A 26,910-nucleotide genomic window follows, 5' to 3' on the forward strand; every position below is an offset into this window, starting at 1 on the left:
TAATTCTTATTAAAACCATCTACAATCTAGCTAGTGCATGAAAATAAGGCTTCCTTAAAAAAAAAAAGTCATCATAAAGCAGTGTACTATTAGTCACAGAGCTTCTTTTTTCAAGATATATTTTTTTCCATTTAAGTTCTACACAAGTGAGGCAGAATTTCATTTAATATTCATAGTCATAGAATCACTTGAGTTGGAATAGACTTTCAGGGCTCATCTAGAGCAAATCCCCTGTAATGAATAGGGAAACCTACAGCTAGATCAGGTTGCTTGAAGCCTGGTTCAGCCTGACCTTGAAGGTCTCCAGGGACGGGTATTACACTGCCTCTCTGGGCAACCTGTTCCAGTGCCTCACTACCCTTATCTCAAAAAACCCTTTCCTTACAATCTAAATATCCCCTCTTTTAGTTTGAAACCATTTCCCCTTGTCCTATCACAACATACCCTGTGAAAGAGTCTGTCCCCTTCTTATAGCCCCTCTTTAGGCACTGAAATGCCTCTATCAGGTGTCCCTTGAGCATTCTCTTTTCCAGGCTGAACAGCCACAGCTCTCAGCCTGTCCTTGTAAGGGAGATGTTCCATCTCTTGGATCATTTTTGTGGCCCTCCTCTGGACATGCTCCAACAGGTCTATGTGTCTCCTGCACTGAGGACTCCACATCTGGATGCAGTACTCCAGGTGAGGTCTCACCAGTGCAGAGCAGAGGGACTGGATCACCTCCCTTGGCATGCTGGCCACACTTCTTTTGATGCAGCCTGCAATACGGTTGGCTTTTTGGGATGCATGGGCACATTGCTGGCTCATGTCTGGCTGCCATCCACCAGTAACCCTAAGTCCTTTTCGGCAGAATTGTGTTCTATCCTTTCATCCCACAGCTTGTATTGATAGTGGGTGTTGCCTTGATCCACGTGCAAGACCTTGCACTTGGTTTGTTGAACCTCATGAGGTTCTCCTGGGCCACTGCTCAAGCCTGTCTAGGTCATCCTGGATGGCATCCTGTCCCTTGGTCATGTCGACTAAACCACACAGCTTGGTGTCATCTGCAAACTTGCTGAGGGTGCACTCAATCCTGCTGTGGAGCATCAGTTCCTGCACCAACCTCCATCTGGACACTGAGCAATTGACCATCACTCTGGATATGATTTTGCAGCCAGTCTGTTGTCCATTTAACAGTCCACACATTAAAACCATACCTTTCCAATTTGAAGAGAAGGACGTTGCAGGGTACTGTGTTAAAGACCTTAGTGAAGTCCAGATAGATAACATCAGTGGCTTCTCCCTCATCTACTGATACAGTTAGGCCACCATAGAAAACCACAAGGTCGGTCAGGGAATTTCTAGGAGTCCACTCACTGACATTAAGTCAGTTTCCCTAGATGATTAGTTCCCTGAATTGAGTACAAAGAAAGTCATCTGAGTTACCACAGGCACTCTTTCTTAGCAAAACAAAGTTGCAATAATGAAAGTAATGCCTAAACCAGTGGTAGTTCTACATAACCCCAAAATTATCCTCAAAATTTGAACTGCAAAAATTATAATTTTAAATCACAGTTATCTTTCCTTGTCTCCAGGAAGGCAGAGAAGGAATCACAAATAATCAAAGCAGATTTCTTTTGTGTTATTTGCACTGAAGACAGCCAGAACAAGTCAGCACACAGAATTAATCTGAAGGAAGTAAAGATTTGGCCATGAATAGAAAGAGTAGGATAAAGGATAGAAATGAGTCAGAGATGACCCTAAGATATCAAGCAGTGTTTATAATTCTTATAAATTCCTCCCAAATAGCAAGATTTTTCTTGGTCTTGTGGTGTTCCTGTGAAACTTCAGCTCACTCAGGAATTTGTCTGTTTAGCAAAAGTCCCCCTTTCCAAGCAGCTGCCCATCTCTTGAAATGAGAGAGAAGTCTGTGCATGGCAGGAGAAGCAGAAACAGGGCAGAACTGATATTTGGAACAGAAGTTAATTGTTCATTTTGGAGACAGAGAAGCAGATGCAACTGCGGACAAGCAAGATCTCTGGAAGCTTCAGAGGATCACAGTAACACAGTGTACTAGATATGGAAGAGCCTGCTAGTTAATACGGCACCTCACACATGCTGGGGAAAGGCACGATTCACGAGATACACAGACACACTTCTCTTTCTTACAAATCTCACCATCGGATAGACTCATGATTCATGACTCTAAAAACAGAAATGCTAGATTTGAGCAATGAAGAAAAACGTGATTGTTGGTGGTTCTAGAGAAGTTGTTAAGAGACAACGTGATCTTTCGTTTACACCCAGTAAGCCACCTGGGGAGTAGCCTAGAGATAAAATAAGAAGAGATTGGTTACAGTTGGACAATATACATGAAACTGATCTGCATAGGAATTAAACCCTTTTAATTGTTCATAGGAGATCAGCCACAGTCATCGTTTGTAAGACCAAACACGTTGTTAAAACATGACCAAATATTAACACAAAAAAGAATAGTAATAGAAACACAGAGACAAAACAACATTGCGCTGCAAAGAGGCTCTAAGATTGCTGAATCGTGGTTATAGTGTTTTTGCAATATCTCTACTGTATCCAGATAAATGGAAAAGAAAATATCAAGATGGTGGATTAAGCAAAGATACAGTAAGAACATCAGGAGAGGGTGGGTTTGCCAAAGCTACAAGGTGCAAAGGTTTTTTAGGTAACTTCTGACAACTCCTATCTGTTGTTAAAAAGGTGTTTGACCCACAGGAGTTGATTTCCAATAGCATGCAGTGAAAAGGATTATACTGTACAGATGTGCAGAATGTAAGACTTCTGCATAGCAGCAACAGTTTTCATTTCTCTTCATTTCCAAATCCTGGAGCTGAAGATTAATCAGAGAACTTCCCTGACACCACACAGGCTTCCATGGCCTCAGAAAGGAGCGGGGAGATAATGTTTATCATGGGAGGCTAAAGCCAACCTCCTTCTTCATGTAACCCCTTGTACAACCTTGTAGACAACCTACGTACTGCACAGGCTGCCCGGAGAGGCTCTGGGGTCTCTGTGGGGATCTCCAAAAGCCACCTGGATGTGGGCCTGGGCAGCCTGCTCTGAGTGGCCCTGCTGGAACTGAGGGGTGGGACAAAGTGATCTCCAGAGGTCCCTGCCAACCTCAACTACCCTATGCAGTGATGTACAAGTGTCTGACAGTATTTAAGCAGCATAAAAAGTCAAGAAACAGCTGAGATCTTGAGGTCCAGTGAAGAATAACAAGTTGCTGGAGATTTTGCACAGTCTCAGTGAAGAAGTAAAAGACAGACTGGAAACAACTGAAATTGGAAGAAGAGCTTTAAACAATGGCTGTAAGCTTTCAGCGCAAAGGTAATATAGATGAAGAGAAGAATGAAAGCAGAGCAGCAATTTGTGTTGTACATGGAGTGATCATAGCACACTTTTGTTGACAGAGGAAGGAGCCAGTGAGCAAGAAGAGGTTAGGAGTGAGAGGAGTAGTGAAAGGGATTGGGCAGTTTAAGCTGGAAGAAACTGGGAGTTTAGATGAGTTTGGAGAGTATAGAATTTTAGTTCCAGTTCTAAAATCATAATAAAGGTGCTGGAGAAGAGAGGAGGATGTGGCATGTAATTGCCCTTTGTTTTCCCAGTGTGCTTGCAAGGTCTGATGAGAAGAGACTGTGAAGAAGAAAGGGATGGCAGAAAGATAGCAGTGAGGAGCTGACACCCTTTGCAAAGGTGCTTGGCCTGGAATGTGGCAGGAACGTGACTGCAACATGTAAGGCATACCGTTCGTTCAGTACTTTTTTTTTCCTCCACGGATTTCAGCAAATTTTATTTGCTGAAGATCTATTTTTCAAAACATCATTTGACCATCTCCTTGCCTACCAGCAAGCACGCTAGCATTTTTAAGATTTATTTAAATGAATTTTATCTGAATACTGTGGCTTCAGCACACTCTGCATCTGGGATAGCTTCCCAGGCAATTAAACTCGAGCAATTAAGCTGGTAAACAAGCGTGTGTTATGCTGTCTAATTCACACTGTGCGCTTCTGAGGATGAGGCCCATGCCACTGCGGGACACACGGGATACCAGAGCCAGGCAACCAGGCCTTGCACAATCCCGGCGCTGTTTCTCACCAGCTGTCGTATGGCAATACCTGAGCCACGGCTGACAAATTCTGTCAGCAAACCGGAGCCGGAACACTTGCATAACCACAGCATTGGTTTCAACAGGCAGCAAGGGAACGCGCGAGTGCTCGTAGCTGCTGCTTGAACTCCCGCAGCCCGGCCAGCGTCGGCAGGCAGGAGCAAGCCAGCACCAAGGACACTGCCTCAGCCTCCTCGCAGCCAGGCAGGGAGAGCAAGGGAAGGCTGAAGCCCGCAGCCCGGCTGCCAGGCGGCACGTGGTCCAAGGCTGCGGGCTGTGGGGAGCCGGGAGGGCCCTTCCAGCTCCGGGCGCTCTCAGCCAGGCTCTCCCGCAGGCACCGCCGCGCACGGCAGTGTTTACGCAGGGCGACTCCCCGTCTCCCAAGCTGAGTGCGGAGAAAAAAATTATTGCCGTTAGTCCGGGGGAAGAGCTCTGCTCTTGCGAGAGGAAACGGAGGAAGACGACAGGAGGGTGAAGCAGCGGCGGGTCGTAAGGGCACGACGGAGCTCCTCCAGCGGTTCTCTCTGTCGGCAATGTGGCAGCACCATGTGCTTTTTGCAATGTTGCTCCTTTTCTTCAGCATCAGTGTCTAGCTTCGCATGTGAGTGCCATAACTCGCGGCCTTACCTCCTCACGAGGCACTGACCACATCCCGGGCCAATGACCCTTCCGTTCCGCTGATGCTGAGGGAGCCGCAGCGTTGCCCCGAGCGCCCCGCGGTTTCCGCGCTCGGTGCAGCCGCGCTTCCACCTCTCCCCCCAGCCGGCTGCTGCCCGGGGCCGGCTCCCACCCCACTTCAGGAAGCAGCACGACATTTTTGGTTGCTTTGCTCTGCGTCTTTTCAGCCTCAAGGCGGCAGAAGGCGGCGGGCCTCGTGCTCCCGCCGTGCCCGAGCTATGCCCGGCCCGGCTCGAACCCCCGCTGCCTGCGGCGTTCCGCCGCCGTCCCCTCGCCTGACCTTCCCAACATGGCGGCGCGGCTGCCCCCTCCTCCCTCCGCACGGCCGCCGCAAGGGGCCTCCTCGGCGCGGGGCGGCGGCACTGTCAGGCTGCGGGGCGGGCCCGGCCCGGCAGTGCGGTGGCGGCAGCGGGAGGAGCGGGGCTGGGTTGGGCTGGGCGGGGAGGCGAGGGCCTGCCGGGCGCCGCTCACACTGACAGGCTCTCGGCTAGCAGACGGGCGAGGAAGCGGCGGGGCCGGCGGGCAGTCAGCGTCGCCTCGCTGGGGAGACTCGGGGCTGAGCGGTGCTGCGAAGACCGGGCCGCCCCCACACCTGTGCCGTGCGGAGGCGCAGTGTGGCGAGTGGGTGTCGCCGCCGCCGATCACCTGGGATCCCCGCCCCGTGCCGCCTCTGCCTCCCTCCGTCCTCGCCGGGCCAGGGGAGGCGCCGCTGTTGCGAGCGCGCTGCTGCGGGCGGGCGGCAGGGCAGCAGGGCCGGGGCCCGCGGGCAAAGCAGGAGCTGCGGCGCCGCTGGGGCTCGCCCCCTCCCGGCAGCCGGGGCGAGGCGGGCAGCAAGGCGGCCCCCGGCCGGCGGCGGCGCGGGGTGCTGGAGCCGCGGCAGGATGAACCCCAATGTCACCTACGCCAGTCGCAAGCGGCGGAAACCTGTACAGAAAATGTAAGCGGCTCTCCGCGGGGCAGGGAGGGAGAGAGACGAAGACGGGGGCGGCTTCCTTGCTTCCTCCGTCCCGACCGGGCACCGCGGCGTGGGGCTGCCCCGGCGCCGGCTCCCTCCGCCCTTCCCGGCGCCGGCTCGGCCGCGGAGTGCCGGTGCAGCTCCCGGCCGCGGGGCCCGGCGGTGCGGGGCGGCTGCGGGCCCACCGCTCTCCGGTGCCTGGGGGTGCCCCGGGGTTTTTTTGTTTTTCTTGGGTTTCTTATGAAAATAAAGATAAACCGCGGTCCCCTCGCGGCCGGCGGGCGGAGCGCGGAGGTGGGAGCAGGGAGCGGCGGCTCGAGGCGGCTGACCTAGATCGGGAGGCACCTGAGGTGACAGCTCCCGGCGCGGGCGGCGCGGCCCCGCTCAGGTGGCAGCGAGCGAGGGGGGGTCCGCCCCGTCCCCAGCCCGGGGCCGTCTCGCTCTTCTGGCCCGGCTGCAGCCTTCGCTGCTTTCTCAGGCGGTGGTGGTTGTTCCACTCCGAGCGACTGCGGGTGCTGCGGATCGCTCCAAGGAGGCCAAAAAACAAATGTCTGTCTTGGTATTTTTAAACTTGGGAGCAGCTTAGTACCTGAGTGCTTTCGCGTCGTGCACCTGCGGTAGGTTTGAGCCATGGGCTTTGCGGGCTGTGCTGAAAACCTCATCTCATGCGAGCGATTTTCAGGACAGAGGAGAAGTTTAACCCACACTTTCTACTTTCTACTAGAAGTCAGTAGTGGCTGCAAGCAGTAGTGGAGCTGAACTCCTGAGCTGCAAGCAAAATTACCTGTGATGCAAAGCTCAAAAAATCCCACTGTATTTCCGAGTACTTTTGTAGTAGTACAATAATTACCTAAACTCCAAAAGCATTAAAGAGGAGAATGTCAAATATTTAATAAAATTCCAATGTAAATGATATGTTCTCAGATTTATAGCAGACAACTGTGGTGGGGGGAGGGAAGTTAGCTTGGGTGCTCACTTCTGTATGGCTGGAGCTATGAGAGTGAGTGCATGCACACAGCCAATCTACAAATTAATGCAAAAAAGTCTAAACGTGCCCTTTTAAAAAAAAAAGTTCTGGCTAGAAGATAGAGTCATTACGGGAAGAGCAGTGTTTGCTTTTTTAGATCACTCATTTCCAAACAATAACATAGAAGCAGTGAATCAGTCTTCTCTATAGGTCTGGATTTTCACAATGAAATTAGTGTTGTCTTTTTGTGAAGTAGAAATGCATTGGAAGTATTCGTCAACTGTTGGTTGCTGAGGGCAAATAATTCTTGTAATTGCATAAGGGTGAGCTGTTCTGCCTTTTTGGTTGCATCGCTTAATGTCTGGCTGGCTATTACATTCTTGGTCATGATTAGGGGATGTGAAACTTTCCTTTTTGTGTTACTGTTGTACCTATGTCAGTAATCTCTTTCTGTTATCTATTTTCTTATATATGGTGGCTGTGCTTGTTGTATTAGTTGAACTTAAAGCCTATTATTATTACTAGTGGAAACATTCTATTTGGGATTTTGCCCTTTGATACCCAAGGGACAAATAAATCTCTCTCTTCACATAGAACTATTTGCATTAGCTTGCTCACCTGTGATTATAAGAGGAGGCATGACTATTAGCCAGCCTTGTTGGAGTTACCAGAAATTATTTTGAATTTATCTTGCACGTATTGCTTTTTCTTCTCCTAGTAGTTATGAGTTTGGTTGCTCGTGCTGTTAGACCAACCTTACAGAGCACTGCGGGTGGTGGGAAGGCTCTGATTTCTCACATAGCTAATTACAGAGCATGCATTGGGCTAAATAGTAGGGGGAGAGGCCATAAGCTCCTGTAACTGACTGGGGGGAAGGAGGGGAGAACGATTCCAGTGCTGCTTTCTTGCCCCACAGTCTGGCACTGCTGTGATTTGAGCCAGTTTGAAGTTGGTATTTGGTGACCCCAGTAGAATTCAGAGCTCTTCAAAGAGGTGTTTAAAACGAAAGAAGTGATGCTTTGCTGGGAGTAGCGCTTTTTGTGAAGAGGTTGCTTCTTTTTAATGTTTCATTTGTCATAGATGTAGCTGTGAAGGGAGCCTGGTAGTTGCTAGCCTGTAACAGTGGGTAGCTAGTGTGTAGCAGCAGTGGAAGAAGCTACAATGCCTTACTGCTCAGGGGTTAAAACAAATGAAGAACTACTTCCTGCTTCGGGTGCAAATAACTTTATGTCATGGCAGTAACTCAGAACCAATATAGGAAGTTTCCCTCTGCAATCACAGTATCTTTATGTGCCATGTAAAGGACTGAACTTGACAAGGAATTGTCTCACAGTATTGAGTACTGAAACGTGTTTTTTTTGATCCAGTAGGGAGTTACCATATCACAGCTGAAAAGAAAAAGCAATAATGGGAAAACTTAAGCGGCAACTGTCCCTGCATTTCATCTTGTTATCTTGTCATCTGGAGGGGAAATAAAACAACAGCCTAATACACAATGTGCATTCCAGTAAAATGTAGCTTTCTTAGAACCTCGGAGCCTTCCGCAGATTTCCTCCCACGGGTGGCCGAGTCGTGCGGGTCCCCCTGGTGGCCGCACTGCACGGCCCCTGCTTTCAATTTTTCTTTTAATTGTTGTTTTCTGTTTCTCTTTTTAAAATATTTCATTATTTTGTTATTAAGGTCTTGTATTCATTTTCTCTACTGATTATTAACTGAACTGCTGACTTTACATGCTATTAGGATAGAATGCAATGTTTTACTGAAGTGAAGTTTACTGGAGATAGATCCTAACATCAAGTGAAAGAAGTTATGTAACTGTTGTTCCACCTTGCTGTCTTTATGTTCCTGTGTTTTTGTGCCTGATAGCTCGGTCCTGCAGTGATTTGCCTTGTTTTTCTTTTTTTCAGTGTTTGAGTAGGAAATGTTTTGCATAACGGAATGAATGTAATAGACAAGGAATGAGGTGGGGGGGATCTAAATGTTTCATACTGTGCAGACACACAAAGCGTAACAGCGTGTTTCTTGAAAAAGCAGACTAAATAAGAAATGATACACTTTCGTTGCGTGTTAGCATAAATGTATTCATGATACTAAATATTCCAGAGAAAAACGTTTGGCTGGTTGATCCTTAATTAAGAGTACATATTAAGGCATAGTAATTTCAGAACGCAGTGCAAAGATACTTTTAACTTAAAAAAAAAAAACAGCAACAAACCAAACAAAAAAAAAACAACAAAAAACCCAAAAAGCAAAACCAAACAAAAAACCAGCAAAACCCACAACTATTTATTTTTTCAAGGCAAACAAACAAGAAGTGCCAAATGTTCAAAATGAAAGTTCATCAGTAAAGAAAAGTAATCATTAAAAGATTGCTTTGTCTAAAGCACTAGCACACATACAGCAGCTTTCACCTTGTGTTTGAAATGGAAGCACTAAAAAAACTTTTGTCATAGGTAAACTTATTAGATTAAATGATAATTGGTACACTTGCTGGCGTACCTGCATGGTACATGTCGACCGTAGACTGCTACTTAAAATTCACCGCCTTTAAAGTTTCATTTCATTTGGTTGATGGTTTTTTTTTATTTTCTTTCTTTTTTGGTAGTGCTTCTTGCAAAGGTATACAGTTTGCAAGGAATATCTGCCACAAATGAAGACAGTTAAATGCAGATGCTATGGTCAGCAGCTGGAAACATACTTTTTTTCTCTTTCTGAATAGTGCTGGCTCGTGATCTTAGATGGTATTGAAGGGTGTTAAAACAGTGTAAAGATTTTGCAAATTTCGTGGTGTTCTGGCTGTCCCCATTGCTCTGTCAGAGTCATTTGGACACTATGCCAACCTGAGCAACTGACAGACTGCTTCTGGAGGACAAACGGTTGCACAGCATCAGATGAGCAGCACATGATATTTTTAGTGAAAATGTCTTTATTCCTTTGCTGCCTCAAACTTTGTTAGTTTCGTTGTCTGCTGTAGGGACCGCTGGAAAGTGCCTCTTGCCCTTCCAAGATAGGTTGACAAAAGCTTTTGAACAAAGGGATTGGTGGTCTGTGTTTTATCTGTTGCTTCCAAAGGAATCAGCAGCTGAATGTTCATTAATAGTAAATTCAGTGTGGCGGATAAGAGTATTCATGGGAGTCTTTTTCAGTTGCTAAAGTAAAAAGAGAATTTTGGAGGGCGTCACCTATATAGCGCTTGCTCAGTGGTAACTGATACGTTTTGTATACCTGATCTACATTTAATTCAATAATAGACATAAGAATAACATGGTAGTGCGTGCTGTATTGAAGGTGAAATGAAAAATACACAGAGCTGAAGAGATTAATCTGTCAGCTAGGTTATATGCATATTCTTCCTTGTGCCCTTTTTTTCTAAGCAATAAAGCCATTCTGATGAACTCCTAATTAGTTTTCTAACAGAAAACTAATGTATGTTATGAACAAAATAAATTTGTGCTGTATGTTCATTTTCTTAAAGAACTGCTTCAGTTTACAAATTGGCATATAAATACGGGAAATTATTTTGGCCTTTTAATAATGAGATTCAGATATTTGTGCACTTTTTAATAATGTAGTGTTATTAATATCAGTGAGGGCACGCATGGTAAGCCTGCGCAATTGAAATTTCTATTTATTGTCTGCAGCAGACCTCTGAAAATAGTAGTCAACTAATGTGGTAGTATGTCTTTTAGAATGGTAAAACTAGAATTAGCAGACCTTGCTTGTTCTGCAGCTGCTGGATGATAAGGACTGTAGTTTACTCTACAGTTGTACTAGCCAGTTGTATCTACTCAGTTGTAGATATTGAGTGTGTGGCAATCTCTGGCCTTTGATTAATTAGAGAATTCAGATTTCCTGTAAGTAAGGTAAAAGATTATCACCATAAGGTCAGCTTCAAACTTGGTCTCTTCTTTAGTGTTTCTTTGTTGTTGTTTTTTTTCCTTTTCCCCTTTTTTAATAATAAAAATAATCTTGATACAGCATTTAAATTTACTTGAAGATAGTTTTCTGCAGTTCAGCTAGGGCAGCCCTGAGCATCAACGATTTATGTAAGTGAATGGAAACTGGTTCAAGTTACTACTTATTTCCTCTTCATTTCCATCCTTATTTCTTTTGTCTCTGACAGTTCCATTTATATCACAGGTACTTGTTGGGTCATAGTAGATAAAACTAGGGAAAATGAGTGTTCAGTTTGAAAGGAGAGAAGATGGTGGGATCTATACTGAAAATACTGCCAACTTAATGTTTGGAAATGTTCTATGCTGCATTTTGGAAATCCTTGTGCTTTGGACTACTTGAAAGTAAAAACTTACATGAAAGTAATGCAAAAACAATTAGATCTAATGACTAACTTGTCAACTGCATTGTCAACTACATGCCCAGTTGCATGTAGTTTCAACATAATTTGTCAAATTGTTGATAGAAGTTTTAAGCAAAGTGGAGGACAGTGGTGAAAATAGAGAAGTCTGGTATTCGGTGCCACTTTATTTGGCACGTTATGAGCTGTTTTCATGTGGACCTCTGCTTATTGGAAACATGATTTGATTTGATAATAGTGAACTATTCAGTGACTGTTACACAGCTTTCAGTTGCTTGAAGTTTGGAATTTATCATTCTGTGCCTACATTTAAGGCCATTCATATACAGAAAAGTATTTCAGGCAACTTTAAACATTACTGGTGACATTTGGTGATCTTGAGCTTTACTTATTTTGGTAGAGTTATATTTAAGTTGTGTTAATAATCTACAAGTGACTATCTTGCCTGAATAATATTTCAGAAATGGTGCACCTTGCAGAGCCACCATCCCTGTGAAAGCAGCCTGAATTCTAACAGATGCGTAATGACTGTGTATATGGTATGGATGAGTATTCAGGTATCTAGGAGCTCAGGAAAACAGCAAGTTTGCAAAAATTTACTATGTAATTCATAACAGAAAGCATTTTAAATTGTAGATTGTAACATACAAAGGTATGCCTTTGTTGTATCATACTCCATTAGCTAAGAGCTGGTTTATAGAATGAGTTCAGTGGTATTAGTGAGAAAGATTTTACGTGCTGACTGAGCTGTATCTTTTCTTGTGCGGTTTTGAGTGTCTTGTTGTCTAGCTAGTTACTAAACCTTTTGTTATTTCTAATTTACAATAACCTGTTCCAAACCTCGATAAAGAATTAAAAACGTTTGTGAAAAATTGTAATGGAAGTAAAAAAAAAAAAGTGTACTGTCAAATAATTTGTGCACAAATATTAGTAATTTGAAATAAATTAAGGTATTTGAATGTATGCATAGGAAGGTTTTTATAAATGCTATATCTAAGGTTGCAAATGTTCATTACATGTTCAGATAGCAATGTTAGCTCTTACTGTTTTGTTAAACAGTGAGTATGTTGGGGAGAAAAGTGAAATGATCTTAGATGAATTCTACTTTTTCCATGAGAAACAGAAGTCACTTAGGAAAAACATTTGGCATGTTAAAGTTTAAAAGGTTGTTTGTAATGTTAGACAAATATTTGCTTTCATTTGGGGAAGGAACTTTTGTTTATTTTTTGTTTGTTTGTTTTGCCACAGAGTAAAGCCTTCTCCAGCTGAAGGAGTCAAATCCAATCCATCCAAGAGGCACAGGGACCGTTTGAATGCAGAGTTGGATCGCTTGGCAAGCCTTCTGCCGTTCCCTCAAGATGTTATCGCCAAATTGGATAAGTTATCTGTACTTAGGCTCAGCGTCAGTTACTTGCGAGCCAAAAGTTTTTTTGATGGTAAGAGTTGGGAATTTATTTGGTTTAGGACTGCCTGTAAAATGCTGTTTGTACTTCAGGTTGTTTTCAGCTATTTAAATACGTAAAATCATTAAATTTTTTCAGTATTTTAGTGGATATAGATGGATATATACAGTGTAACTGTATAAAGTAGGCTTTCCAGTTCCTTGAAAACCAAGTGTAAATACTTACATTTCACCCAAATCACGAGTCTTTCAAAGTTTTGCATTTGGAAGCAATATTGCTGTTAATGAGTCTTCAAGTCCTTTTTTTCTTAAACTTTTGAAGATGAGAAGCTGAGATTTATTTTTTCCCCTCTGAAAATAGCCCTTATAAAGCCACTACAGTTCAGTAAATGTCATGTGAGTTCCAATCAGCTGTGTTTTGCTTAATGATGCATCAAAAAGACTTAATATTATATGCAATAACAACTAATGCCGCGTCCCACAGTTTATTCTGAAGGTGACTTCTAAAGAAAGTGGCAAAGTCTTTCCTGTGTTCAAACCCTGATTAAAGCAGAGCACGAGGCATTAAGATGACAGCTAAGGTTCTCCTGTTGTGTGGGCAGTGTCTACTGACCACAGCCTTGGATAGGGTAATGCAGCAGTGCTCAGAGCAGTAGTCAGGCCAGAAGTGCGTGTCCTCCTGTACTGCCTCAGAGGTAGCAGAGGATTGCTACCCCTCTCCTTCATTATCTGAGTTGTTCTGTAGGGTGGTTGGCTGCATTGTGTGCATGCTGGTTTCATGAAAGGTAGGGTTAGTCTAGTCCTTTTCTTTGCTGGAATAAAGCAGGGAGCTGGAATTTAAATAAAATTGTCCTTTTTGTAATCAGAAGTTTTATAATACTATACTGAAGAGGGAATTGTACTGATAGCTGCAGATACTATGGAAACTTCTTTTTTTTTTTTTTTTTTTTTTTTTACAAAAATAACCCCTGTCCTTATCAGTTAAAGATCTGATGTTTCAGCCTCTTGATAGTGACTTCATATCATGGATAAAAGGACTGAAGAAAGCTAACTTGCCTATCATAGTTTCACTTTTTACTACAGGACTACAAAGTTCTTTTTATCATTTATTCTGACTAGTGGCTTCATTTTGGTAATGCTAGTAATTTTATATCCAGTATTTTATTCCTTGAAGAATACATGCAAGTGTCTTGATTTCTGGACACATTCAGGATGGTTCTTAGTATGGGATCTACTCAAGGCTTGAGTTTGTTGAATATTTAATGGCAGCAAATATCTTTATTTGAAAAAATTTTGCTGGAAATAAGTGTTCTGTTGGCACATCAGTTTCATCAAAGTTGTGGTGAGATGTTATTACATGTTGACTGCAGTAGAACAAACTATTCATCATTTGTGTTCTTTTTGTGAATTGAAAAGCCCCAATCTTCGTAATGCATTTTATTTTTTTTAAAGAAAAATTATGTATTCTGAAACAAATAGAAGATTGTAGGCTTACTTGGGATGGATTGGTAAACTCACTTTCTCATGCAGTGGAAATGCTTGATTTTTGTTTCGTCATATTCTGACAATTTTCACTTGAATGTCCTGGAATAAAGGGGCTAATACTATAATTTCTGTGTAGGAAAATAATAATTGCGTTACCAGTTTTGTGCTGTAAAAAAGCATGCAAAAACCTGTAATCTTACCACACAGAATTTTATATCCGTTGCTTGTTTCTAATTCGAACATTGTCAGCTTTCAGATGTTTAGAGCAATGATGAATTAGATGTGTGTTAGCAGCAGAGAAATTGTATATGCATCTCAAGTTGCAATTTTAACTACTGTGGATGCAAAGTTGAAGCAAACTAAAAGTCTGTTGCGACTCTTAACATACCGTTCAGATGGAGTCCGCTTCATACAGACATATGCAGCTGCTACAAATATACTGGACCACAGCTGTGCAATGCAGGTTATTTGTGTCATAATGAATCAAGTAGCAGAATTTTAACTTGCCTGAAGTATTTTTCAAACAAATGAGTGTGCTGCGTTGCAGCACCTAGTATAGGATAAAAAAACTTTAAGTCTGAAAAGATAAATAATTTTTATGTTGATTATCTTGTTATATAGTTCAAAATGTCTGATACATGAAGCAAATTTATACCTTCAGATACAGTAGCTTCTATGAAGCTATCTTGTCTTTTTTTTTTTTTTCTCGGAGAAAGGCTTCTTGCTACTTCTTTACAGATAAGATTACAAATTAGATCATTAATCAGTATCAATCTGTAAGTGTTTAAAGGCTAACACTGATTAAAGATAAACATCAGGAAGCAATCTGAAACAATGACTAATTCACTACTGCAAATAGGAAGAAAATCTTTTTTCCTATTTTAAAGTACTTAAGTAGCACAAAATCTATTTCAGTTGAAATTGACCTTCCAGAGGAGAAATAAGTATTTTAATGTAATTAACAACAATAAAAAACCCATCCGCTTCCCTCGGATAGTTGATTTCATGGTCTATCTGTACAGTGCTTCTCACAGAACTGATTTTTGAAGGAATATTTTGTGCCGTTAAAAATAAGTGAGGAGAGCCCTATAGGATAGCTCTGATAAATGTATGAGTGAGCGTTGACTGTCACCTTGAGTGCCCGATCTGAGCCAGCAGGTCTCCATTATTAACATAGCATGCTGGAGTGAAGGGAAACGCTAAATGAATAACAGGATGCAAAGGGGGGGTGTGTAAATTCCTGCGGAAAGTAAAATATAAATGCGTAATCATATGATCTTGCTTGAAAGGAAACCCAAGTTTTTGCTGTAACAATAGATATTTTTTCAAAGAAAACACTAGCATTTTTCCAAGTTTAAATAATCCAGAGTGGATGTCTGCTTTGTTAAGGTGGAAGTTTGGGAGGTGATGAAAAAAGGAACTGTATTATGAAAGACATCTCGAGAAGTTGTGTCAATTTGAATAAATGTGCTTCACTTAGATGTATACAAAATCCTTAGTTCTTGCTTCAAAAGCTAAGTATAAAAGACAAAAAATCTTCCCTGCCCAGGTCTTTAGGACAGTGCAAGATTGTCTCCAGAGTTAAAACCAGATGGGTTTTTCCGTGGTGTCAAGACTGAAATGCAGTAAGCTTCAATGCACTTAACATATTTCAGATTCTGGGAAACTGATGTACGTTTTTTTTCTATAACCTTTAAACATCTTCTGTTAGTAACTGGTGATATTCTGCTAAGCAGTTGCACTTGGTTGTTGTAGTTTGTTGTTCAGTTATTCAGTGGCTACTGCTAAGCCATCCTTCTGCATGCTGCCCATCAGCAACACCAGCTCAGTGGTGCAGAAGCTGTCTGTGTGGTCAGGTCACTCTCAAGTTAGCATAGTGGTAGATGACTTTCCCTGCCCACATCAGGCACTCTGACCATATGCTAGAATTTGAACATTAATTTCTGTAGTCAAGAAAGAAGTTTTGGTAGAGGCTGAAAATAATCATAGAATGTCTTGGGTTGGAAGGTAATGTAGTCCCAAGCACCTTGCAGGGTTGCCAGCCACCAGATCAGACTGCCCAGTGCCCCATCCAACCTGGCCTAGAACACCTCCAGGCATGGGGCATCCACACCTTCTCTGGGCAACCTGTGCCAGGGCCTTGCCACTCTCTGAGTAAAGAATTGTCTCCTAACGTCTGATGTAACTCTTCTCTCTTCTAGTTTGAAATTGTTTCCCCTTGTCCTATTGCTATCAGACAGTGTAAAAAGTCAGTTCCCTCCTGCTTACGAGCTCCCTTCAAGTACAGGAATGCCATAACGAGATCTCCCCAGAGCTTTCTCTTCTCCAGGCTGAACAAGCTCAGCTCCCTCAGCCTTTCTTCATAGGAGAGGTGCTCCAGCTCTCTGATCATCTTAGTGGCCCTCCTCTGGACCCTCTCCAACAGCTCTAGATCTTTCTTGGGCTGCGAGTCCCATGCCTGTACACAGTACTCCAGGTGGGACCTCATGAGGGCAGAGGAGAGGGGAACAATTGCCGCCTCCTCCCTGCTGGCCACTATTCTTTTGATGCAGCCTGGCATACTGTTGGCCTTCTGAGCTGCAAGAGCACACTGCTGGCTCATGTCCAGCTTTTCGTTCACGAGGACGTCAAATCCTTCTCCTCAGGGCTGCTCTCAATGAGTTCTTCTCCCAGTCCAAACATATACAAAATAATGACTCTCAAGCCGTCTTCATTATGAAACTGAAGGTCTCATGTGGTCAGTCCAAGCTAAGAAGTGATTTGGGACAGTTTTGCTTTTCAGCTGTGTGATGCTACCTGCATGTACTAGATAGATTAGCAGTCCTGAAAGTCAAGCAGGTTAGCTTAAATCACTGCTGGAGTATTTATTTTGTGTGTAAGATACTTTCTGAAAGTGGCTTAAGGCAAGCTTGTTATTTTTAAGAGACTGGGATAAATCAGGCAGGTGTTTGCTGACTGTCAGTAAAGAATGACTTTGTATTTGTCCTTGTATTACTTCATTCTGTTTTGATGCGAAGTGCCAATACATTTGTGCATTCAGCAGTGAAAAATGTATAGAAGTGGAATATGGGACAAGTGCAAGTTCAGCATCCAGGGCACAACTGGACCATAATTTAGCCTGTGTTCTCTGTGCCTGCTAAAATGAAAAAAAAAACATTTTACCTTTAGCTTTGATCCCTATAGTGCTGTCAGTTTGTCATATAATACCTTTACTGCAGCCAGAAAGAACACTTACAGTGAGTCTTCTCAGGGTTTTGGTGAGGCAGTTAAAAGGATAAGGAATAAATAAGACTAAAAGTAGAGTTAGCGTTCACTTTTTTTTTAATTTGCATTTTGGGGAATGGATTTTCTTTTTTTTAAGGTATACTGAGAATCAAGGAGAGAAACTGAAGTGAAGAAGCTGTGCTATGTATGTGTATCGATACATTAGAAACAAAATTTAGCATGTTGCTTATTAATTATTCTTTCATCCATTTCGGTAAGAATTCCTGTGGTTTAAAGTATGTGGCTTTTTTTCTCTTGCTTATTGGACAGTATTCTGCAATTACAGAAGAAAGTTTCTGTTCAAAATTAGTTCAGGATTGGTTTCTTATGTTGTATGCAAGTGATTCTGGCAAACACAGCAATAACAAAATACTTAAGAACTTTTTCCAGTAAGTTTGCATTGCCTAATTTTGCTTTGTGTTATAATTAACAGACATTATTTGGCATAACACAGCTTAAGTTTGCAGTGCACCCATTGTCATCACATAAAATATATACTTTGATATAATGTATTTTTCCTGTGATGCCTGCTGGTCTGTCATACTGCATATTCAGGAGAACAGACTGCATGGGGCTCTTGCTTTGAAGAGTGTGGCTTAAGATACACGGTTAAAATGTATGGCTGATAAAAGCAAATAAAATGGGAGACAACTCATGTATTCTTTGTCACTGAGAATAGCTGCAGCATATCTACAATCTCGCAGATATAGATAACCTTTTTACCAATTGTTAGATTTTTCTCTGAAAAAGAAACCTCAAATTACAAAACAACTGATTAAAACTCAGACTCCCAAGGCCGGGATAACGCATCAGGTTTAACCTGACTTGCTTTCATTTCAGATGATTATATTTACTTGTTTGTGTAACACAGCTTTCTTGATGTATTTTTGAAAGGGCAGCTTCCCTTCCATGTTTTGCATCTTATTTGGAAGTTGGAGGAATAAAGAAAAAGGAGGATAAGAATGTTTTTTTTCTTGTACAGTTCCCCTCCCCTGCCCCCATCCAAAATTATTACAGAATGTGTACCTTGGAATTGTGTGGGTATTCCAGTATGAGATTACCATACTGTTCAAGTTATTTTCTCTTCTGAGCTGCTGTACTTGCCTTTTGTATTCCTATTCCCTGCCCTGCCCCAGCCGAGTCGTACTAAGCATTTGTGGCTTGTCTGCTACAGGCTATTTTAGCCTGTATTTTACATAACAGAACATAAGTAGGGATTTAGGCTTTGAAGTCCTAAATTCTGATCCTCACAAACAATGATTAAAGCCATGTTGCTGTGACATCACCTTCAATCTCAGTATGTGTATGTTTTCGTTGTTACATGCTCATTCTTACCTTGATCAGAAATATTGTGGGAGTTCTGTGTCTCCGGGCAGGGAACAGCTGGGCAGCCCTGTTCTGCAATGCACTGATACAGCTGACATTCAGTACATCCCATAAAGAATATATAAAAGGGCAAATTCTTTTCATATCAGATAGTAAGACCTTGCCACGTGAGCATGTCTGTAGGATAAAAGGGGAGAAATTGGTTGATAACAGTGGTAGTAAATGTATTCTTCAATTGTGTTTTTTTGTTTGTTTTTTTTTTTATTTTCTGGAACTGTTTGTACTGAATTATTTGAGTGGTTACTGTTAATCATTGTTAGAGCTGCCATTGCAGGGAAAGAAAGTAAAAGGTTATCTCTTCATCTCTGTCCTATATATATTTCTTTATCAAAACCATATGGGAAATCAATGTAGGAGCCTCTTATGTTCCATGAAACTGTTGTAACATTTCTTGAAAACCCATTCCCAGAATGAACAGTATTTAGCTTGTCTCTGTTTGTCCTCAGGAAGTACTGCAACTTTTCTGACACCATATATTCCAAATCCTGTGATTTTTTTTTTTTGCTAATATTTTTATTATTCTCTAACATCTGAAGATTATAAGATTTGGAGCTTTTTTTAAACAAGCTATGGTAACGGATGAACCCTCCTCCAAAGATAGTTGATCAAGGAAGCATAATTAGAGACAGTATCAATCTTTCAACATCTATGTTTCATGGGCTTCATTAGAATTTGTACAATTTGCTTAACTGTGACTTTAAAAAATATGTCCTGATAATTTAAACTTCAGTATCAATACTCCTTAAAGTGTACCAATAATCTATGAACTCTGAAACAGCTTGAATGGGATGTGTGCCTTTATAACTCTTCCTCCTGCATATACTTGTTATAGTAGAGAGAAATGCCCTAGCTTTTCCCGTTTGACTTTATATGTGTTCTGATAAGGAAATAAGACTTGCTTGTATAAGTGAGCTCTGTAGATGTTAACTGTTCTAGCTAGTTATGAGATTGTTAATGTAGCTAAAATTTTTTGCTTATTTTTCTTGGGTAAACAAAGTTTGTGCTCCGTAAGTGCTTTGATAGAGAAATTAATAGTTAATGAATGATTGCTTTGTGAATTGTTTCAGAAATCTAACTACATAACTAGAAGTTGTTTCTAGTTACCAGAGCTCAGCTGTTGTAATGGATTTATAAATTATTTTTAAGAGAGTATGAAGCAAGCAAGTGAAATAGCCAATTTCAAGTGCTTTTCAGAGCTTCAGATAACGTGTTGATGAAAGTTTTCTGGGGAAAACCTCAGGTACCTGCTATACCTGAGTGTGAGGATGACTTGCTAAAGCTGTATGTTTTAAAGAGACATTACATTAATGATGAAACTGATTGTAGTTATTCTAGAAACTTAAATGAAGTGAACTGTAAGAACCAGAACATTTATCTGAAAGTAGTTTAAGAAAATGTAGTTTTGCTGTTTGCCAGCTGTGAACATTAAAGGAGGATACACACGAATAGGAATTAGTCACTTGCGGTGATGCATGCTGAACTCTGCTTTTAATTGAACAATGAGATGCTCATTTTTTTTCTACTGAATAATTGCCTCTTAAAATTCAACCCATGTGACATTTGAATTGCTCTGTATTGCACACTTTATGCGTGGCAGCATATAATGTCTAATAAGCTGAAAGATGTACATACATGGGCCCTCGAGACAAATTGTAGTCGATTGCATAAAGTAGGAATTTAATGGAGCAAGTCCATGGTCTGCCTGGTCAAATATTTTGACTCCGGCATCAGGCTCCATTGTTGTGTGTTGAACACGCAATTCCTGTGGACCAGCACAAGGTACTAGCCTTTCTACTGAAGGATTCAGTCTTAGTGCGTTCATTTTGATCCGTGATGTCTACATTTGAGTTGCAACTGAAGGATTATGTCTTTTATTGATTGTGAATATACAATGTAAATATTTGTTTATATTTGGAGTAAAAGATAATGATATCTCCCTATCTTCTTCTTGCTGTGCCATCTGTTGTTTTGTGCACTTTTATGAGACAGTGATAAGAAATGTATCCAGACCACTGAGACTGAAGGCTTTTTAAAATTTTTTTTTTTCTTGACCTATTTAGTTGGGAAACTTTGTAGACAGATGGAACCTGTGTGTGTGTGTGTATATATATATATACATAGTTAAAAAAAAAATATATATATATAGCTGCTGATGACTAAAAAGGAGTACAATGCAAATATTAATTTCTGGTCAGCATTCTAAACAGATGGCATAAACGTTAATGTGTTACACCTAGTGATGTGAAAGGAAAAAACTTGCTCCGTTGTACGACACGCTGAAGTTTGCAGGTAGAATGCAATGATTATGCCCTTCTGTGGGAAGCCCTTGATCTGCAAGGTCTTCAGTGTTGGCACTCATTGTTTGCTTATTACCAAACTGATGAGTTGTGGTTTGGATAAATGGACTTTAGATGGGTAGAAATCTTCCAAGGATTGCGTGCAGCAGCATAAAGTCTATCTGTGGTGCTCCTCAGGGTTCAGTATTTCACTGTGGGATGGAATAGACCCTAAGCAATTCATGTCTGATACCAAACTGGGGACAGTGGTCCATGGGCTAGAGAGCAGAGTTGCTCTTTGGAGCCCTCAGCAAATCAGAGAGGCAAGCTGACAGGAATCTGAGTTTCAACAAAGGCGCATACAGACCTGCATCTTGAGATTAACCTCATGCAGCAGTATGGGTTTAGGATTGTCTAGCTAGAAAGAAGCTTTGCAGAATACAATCTGGGAGTTCTGGTGGACAACAGTTTGAACAGGTGTCAGCAATGTGTATGTTACCTTGCAGTGAAGAAGGCCAACTGTATCCTGGGCTATGTTAGCAAGAGCGTGGCCAGCAGATCCAGCAAAGTGTTTTTTGTCTTTTATTTGGAACTTTAGACAGCATGTGATGAACTGGGTACGGTTTTGAACTTCCAAGAACAGAGTGCATCAATTGGAGCAAGCCCCGTGGAATACAGTCTGTATAGTTAGGGAGCTGAAATACCTTGTGTGTGAGGAGAGGCTGAGAGATCTAGGTTTGTTCAGTCTTCAGAAGAGAAAGCTAGTTGGAGATCTTATTGTCCTCGTAAGCTAACTACTTAGTGGGTGTGTATAGAGGAAGCAGATTCTAATCAGAGTGTAGGACAAAAGGTAATGGTTACAGGTTACAACATGGGAAGTTCACATATGGGAAGTTGCAGCTAGGGACATTAGGGAAATTGTGTTCAACATGAATGTGATCAGATATTGGAATAAATTGCCCTTGGAGACATGAAAATTCCATCTTTAACAGGTTCATTGCCCTTGACAGTGAAATAAGTGGAGAATAAGTCTTGTGTCACGAGCAGAAGATTGTTTTGAGCTGGAAGGGAAGCAAACCTCCAGAAGTTCACTTGATTTCCTTGCCATGCTTCAGGCATTCCAGAAAGTCTTTTGTCAGATTTTGTTAGATTTTGAGTTGGCATTAAAAGACATTATCTAATTTGGTAGAATGTATGTTTTTGCCTCAATATAAATAAAGAGGTATTTCTGTTAGAAATTGCTTAATTTTTAGTGCCCATGTAAAGCAAGGGTTGATCTTGAATAGTGTAGTAAAGCAACCTTCCAAACTCAACTCCGCACCTTTTTAATACAGTCATTGCAAAACTCAACATCATATTTGCTAGTAGAATAATTGAGCTGTCTGGTTACATCGTATGATATGAAATGTAATTGAACATTTCTTTTTATTCAGTTGAAAACATACAGGAATACCCCAGGCGAAGTTCTGTAAGATTTCCATTGGGCCATCCATTGGATGAAGCCAAAATTAAGGCATTGTTCTCATATTCAGTATTTATTAAATCAAACAAAAAGGATCTGAGTTAAACATTGAGTGACAGGTCCAAGTCTGAGTGAGATGAGTACCTCACTGAAATTAATAGTTAATAAAATAATCATGAAATGTAAAGGGCAGTTAAAAATTACTGTAGATTCCTCTGCCTTATAATAAAAAAGGATTATTAGTGTACAAAACTAAGAAAGCACATACTTCAAAAAGACTTTCTATCTGAGTTCAGTCATTTGTTTCAGAATTTGAAATTAATTAAAAATACATAAATCTGTTCTGCTAATTGTCGTTTTCCACTTACGTGGTAAATCAAAAGTATAATGATTATTTTTAAACAAAAATATAATATCTGATTAGCTTTGTGGATATAAGGTTTTCATTTTTCCAAAGTATGGGGGGGAAAAGTGAGAGAAGAAATAAACTGTTTTGAGATCTAGAGGTGCAAAAATACAAAGGTGTGACAGACAGGTACTTCTGTGCATCTAGGCTCATTTTTCCATTGATCTCATTCCAGAAGGAAGTAAATCACTGCTTTGCCTTTGATTCTACTTCTCTCACATCTAATAATTTAGCAAGCTTGTTTTTTTTCCTTTCTTTTCCCTTTTTGTGGCTAAAGCAGTGGCATATGAATAAGCCTGATGGTAAGATACAATTTGCAGGCATACATCTCCATTTGTTGTGTGTGGTTTTTTTTCCGTGCAACCAAGAAAGATGTACCCAGACAAGTGATTGTACTTCCCATTCATCGGAAGAAATGTGTCTATCAGGGTATGGTTTGGGTGATTCAGCAGGTGACTCTTCTTTGTGATAGTAATGGAACAAGAGTTCATAGCCTCCAAGTGTTGAAACCACAAACAGTGTATGGTTTGGTGTGTGGTTGTTAAACTTCAAAGCCCAAGTGAGAGTTGTTGTATTTGAACAACTGCTTATTTCCTGCAATTTACTTTTCTGTTTTAAAGTAATTGATAAAAGCAAAAGAAAGAAGTTCTATTCCCTATTGGTGTTTTATAATAAATAAATAGAACATCAGACATCAGGCGACCAGTTGCAGTTGGCTAGCTAGAAAAGCACTGCACACTAGTTGCTGTTCTGCTGCTTTATAGGAATGTCATTTGTAGCCATTTTGAGAGTTGTTTTTACTCATCTGTTTCATTAGCTCAGGCTCTAATTTAAGTTGAGGAAAATGAGCGCTGATGCATCAGAGGCTTAGAAATTGCCAGACAGGATTTATCAATGACCCCCTTAGACAAGGACCATAACAATTTATTCCTAATCCTATACTGTAGCCTATCTGCCTTCTCACTACTCCTCAAAAATGGCTGCTTGCCTTTCAGCTCCCAATAAAGCTCATTCTGTCTCCCAGTTTGGGAGTCGAACGAAAGTGTTCTAAACAAGAAGCATGCGTGTGTTTATAGGCTTTAAGGGGATGAGACTGTACTACGTAGTGTTGTGACAGCTTCAGATTTTATTATTTTCTTTTCCACAGGTCAGGATCTGTGGCTACTGATGCCAACTCTGCAGATAAAATAACTTATAAGTGTCTTACATACCTCAGTGTGGGAACATCTACTTTGGGTAGTGCAAGTGTTTGTGTGAACAAAGACCAAGTATTCCAAAAGCAATCACTGAATTCTCATTTTTGGAAGTAGTTGCTTATTGACTCAGTATGATGTTTGTAGAGTGGTTAATTAGCATACTGTGAACTGAGTTCAGCATCACTCAGTTAGTCACTTGAGAAAAAAATATATACAACATAGTTATTGGTTTTTCTTCTACTTAAGAAAACATAGCAGTGTGTCAAGTACCACTTTGTGGCAACTGAAGATATACCCCCCTTTTGTAAGGGAGACTTCTGCGTAAGCACTTAACACTCCACACTGAATAATGTTGTTACTCATTCTTTTAAAAAGCAACATAAAAAAAGCAAGAAAGTTTTTTTTTAATAATGAACTTTAGCCATCTCATGTAGCAGAGCTTGAGGTGGTTGTAATCTGATCAAATTGTGAGCAATTTGCTTGCATGTAATAGCTTTTCAGATCTTTGACAGAAGGTGTTTTTATTTTTCATTTCATAACAATCTTAAGAAAAACACCCATCTACTTCAACAATTCAGGGCTTGCTAAGCTGCATTTTGGGAATGATACAGAAGAAAATATACTATGATAGTTGAGGAAAATTATATACGGGTTGAATTTCAAGTTCTTTGGTTATAAGTCTTTAAAACAGCTTTTTATATCTTTATGGTATATGTCTTAGGAAAATATTGTAGAATCTAGTGTCCTCATTATGTAAAGAGCTTTTAGAACTTATTTCTTCACTGCTAAAACTTCAGCCATGTTTAAGAGTGCAAAGCTACTGTTGAAGCTCTTAAAAGAAACGTTTACTGTATGTGGGTGTAGTATTGTAGGGAGAATAATCCAATTACTCCACCATTTACATTTTGGAAAGCATTTTGCTCTGTGGACTCAGCAGGCATTTTTGCATTAGTCAGCTGGATTGATTAACATCATATGCTCTGTAATATAAGACTGTCTTGATTCACTGTCCTTCTTTTGATATTTTAAATAGAGGAATAGGATATAATGTAAGGTATTGAAAATAGAATTAATTCTAAAAAATAGGGGAAAAAATGTCATTACTGTTGGTCATGACTTTCCAGTTGCATTTTGTCTGACTTGCATACTTCGAAGGTATTTCAAAGCCAGCACTTCAATATTGAACTCGCTTCAGATCTGAAGAGCAAAATAAGTGTTTGCTTCTCTCAAACCATAGCAGAAGAAAAAAGGTCATTAGATGGTTTCAGTTGACAAGGTGTTTCCGTTACTATTTTAACTTTTTGTACTAGTGATACAAAAAGAAATGTTGATTGAGAATTGGAAAAAGAAAAAGCTGTGGCTGACTACTCAGACTTGTGAGTACTATGTTATGCAAGGTGGTTTCCTTCTCAGACAACTTCTATTTCCCACTGTAGTGGGAGCGTGCTAAAGAAAAAAAACAACAAACCTCTTGTTTTGCTGTACAGGCCAACTAATGGTTAACTTTCCTAAATAACAAAAAGCCTTTTTTTGCAAAGGAATAAAAAAATATATATTTGAGAGGACACAAGTGTGTATGTGCGTGTGCAAATAGATTATCCTTCTCCAAATGGATTTGTGCTGCTTATTCATAAAATGTGACTTTGCATGTGTTCAGAATCAAAAGTTGGGGCATGGTTTCAAGAAGTACTGAGTGTGTGAAGCAGAAAGGAGCAGTGCAGAGGAGTGCCTCACATCTTGAAATGCATTTCTTCTCTGGAGTAGATGAGTCTGACATGTTTATATGTGATGGTGTGGTAAAATTTCTTCCACCGCTCTGAGTTTTGACCATATACTGGGAAATCGAGCATATGCTACAACTATCCATAACCTACTAATCTATCTTGGCACTGATCATTTACTCCTCACTTCTGTCCCTAGTAACCCAAACCGTAATTCAGATTTTTCTTTGTGCTGGCAGATGTTGATGACTCAGGTTTAATTCAGAAAATTGGGGTCAGTGGCATAGAGTTTCATCAAATTCACTTACAAAGCATTTTAATTCATTATCATTGTTACTAGCCAGAATCTTTAGTGCTGCCAAAGACATCTGAAAGGCCGTTACCTTCTAGAGATAGGGTCTCCTAAAATTTAGACAGTATGAAAAGTATCTGAAGTACAAGAGCGGGGACAGATTATCCAATGTCTGCTGGTTGCCTATTTTTTTGCTGCCTTCTGTCTGAGGTCTGGTACCTGACGGTTCTCAATCAGCCTCGTGAGAAAGTACTGAGACTCTCCCTCTCCTTTGGCCTTTTACCTTATTTACCTTATTTTCCCAGTTTAAGCTTGTAAGTGTCCCAGGCAGGAATGTAGCCATGTTGATTTTTGCCTCTTTTCTGCCAGTGAGCGCACAGATAAATTATGATCTCTCAGAGAGGACTTGTCTGGTTTAAGGGTCATCAGTAGAAATTAATGGGGAGGGAAATCAGGTGGAAGGGGGTGGATTCAAATGATATGCTAGTTGATATTTTCAATAAAAGTATAGTTAGGTTGAACTGTTCAGTTGTCATTACTACTTTAAACCCATCTCGGAACAAAAAGGCCTTTGCAGAGAATTTCAGTGCTGTTCAAAATCACGTGCTACTGAAAACTGCATGAGATCTTCTCTGTGTGAGATCATTTGGGGGAAAGATCTGTCTCCCTTTAATTTGGTTATGGCCCCCAAGCCTACAGTTGCTGTCTTTCATAAAGTGAGTCCCATTTCTTTCAGGATGAAAATAAAATGTGGGAATTTACGCTCTATGTAAATATTTCCATACTTGAGGTATGTCTCAAGTATTCAGAAGATTCTTTGGCTGCATTAGCCAATTCCATGCCCACAGCATTATTAAACTTCAAATTACAGCCATATTGACCTAAACAGAAAGTTCAAGAGAATTCCAGAGGAATTGCTTTAATATTTTTTTTTCTTTTCCCCAAACTATGCCTTCTACCAGTGTGCTTTATAACCTGCCCAGCA

The 26,910-nt window shown here is 40.9% G+C and overlaps 1 protein-coding gene across 4 annotated transcripts in view; it reads left to right on the forward strand.

Annotated features, from left to right (window-relative positions):
• AHR (aryl hydrocarbon receptor) overlaps positions 1-26,910 on the forward strand; it is a 97,932-nt gene that overhangs the window by 29,490 nt on the left and 41,532 nt on the right. For 2 of the 4 annotated variants that reach the window (XM_021389071.1, XM_021389069.1), the window contains exons 1-2: positions 4,586-4,721; positions 12,284-12,471. Coding sequence is in view for 1 of the 4 variants with exons in the window: in XM_021389067.1 (XP_021244742.1) it covers positions 5,680-5,735; positions 12,284-12,471 (244 nt within the window). In the remaining 3 variants the exon portion in view is untranslated. Of the gene's footprint in view, positions 1-4,585; positions 4,722-4,786; positions 5,736-12,283; positions 12,472-26,910 lie in introns of those variants that run through there. The other 2 variants (XM_021389067.1, XM_021389070.1) reach the window with 2 other exon arrangements.

Source organism: Numida meleagris, chromosome 2 (assembly GCF_002078875.1).
Source record: "Numida meleagris isolate 19003 breed g44 Domestic line chromosome 2, NumMel1.0, whole genome shotgun sequence".
NCBI classification, from domain to species: Eukaryota; Metazoa; Chordata; class Aves; order Galliformes; family Numididae; genus Numida; species Numida meleagris.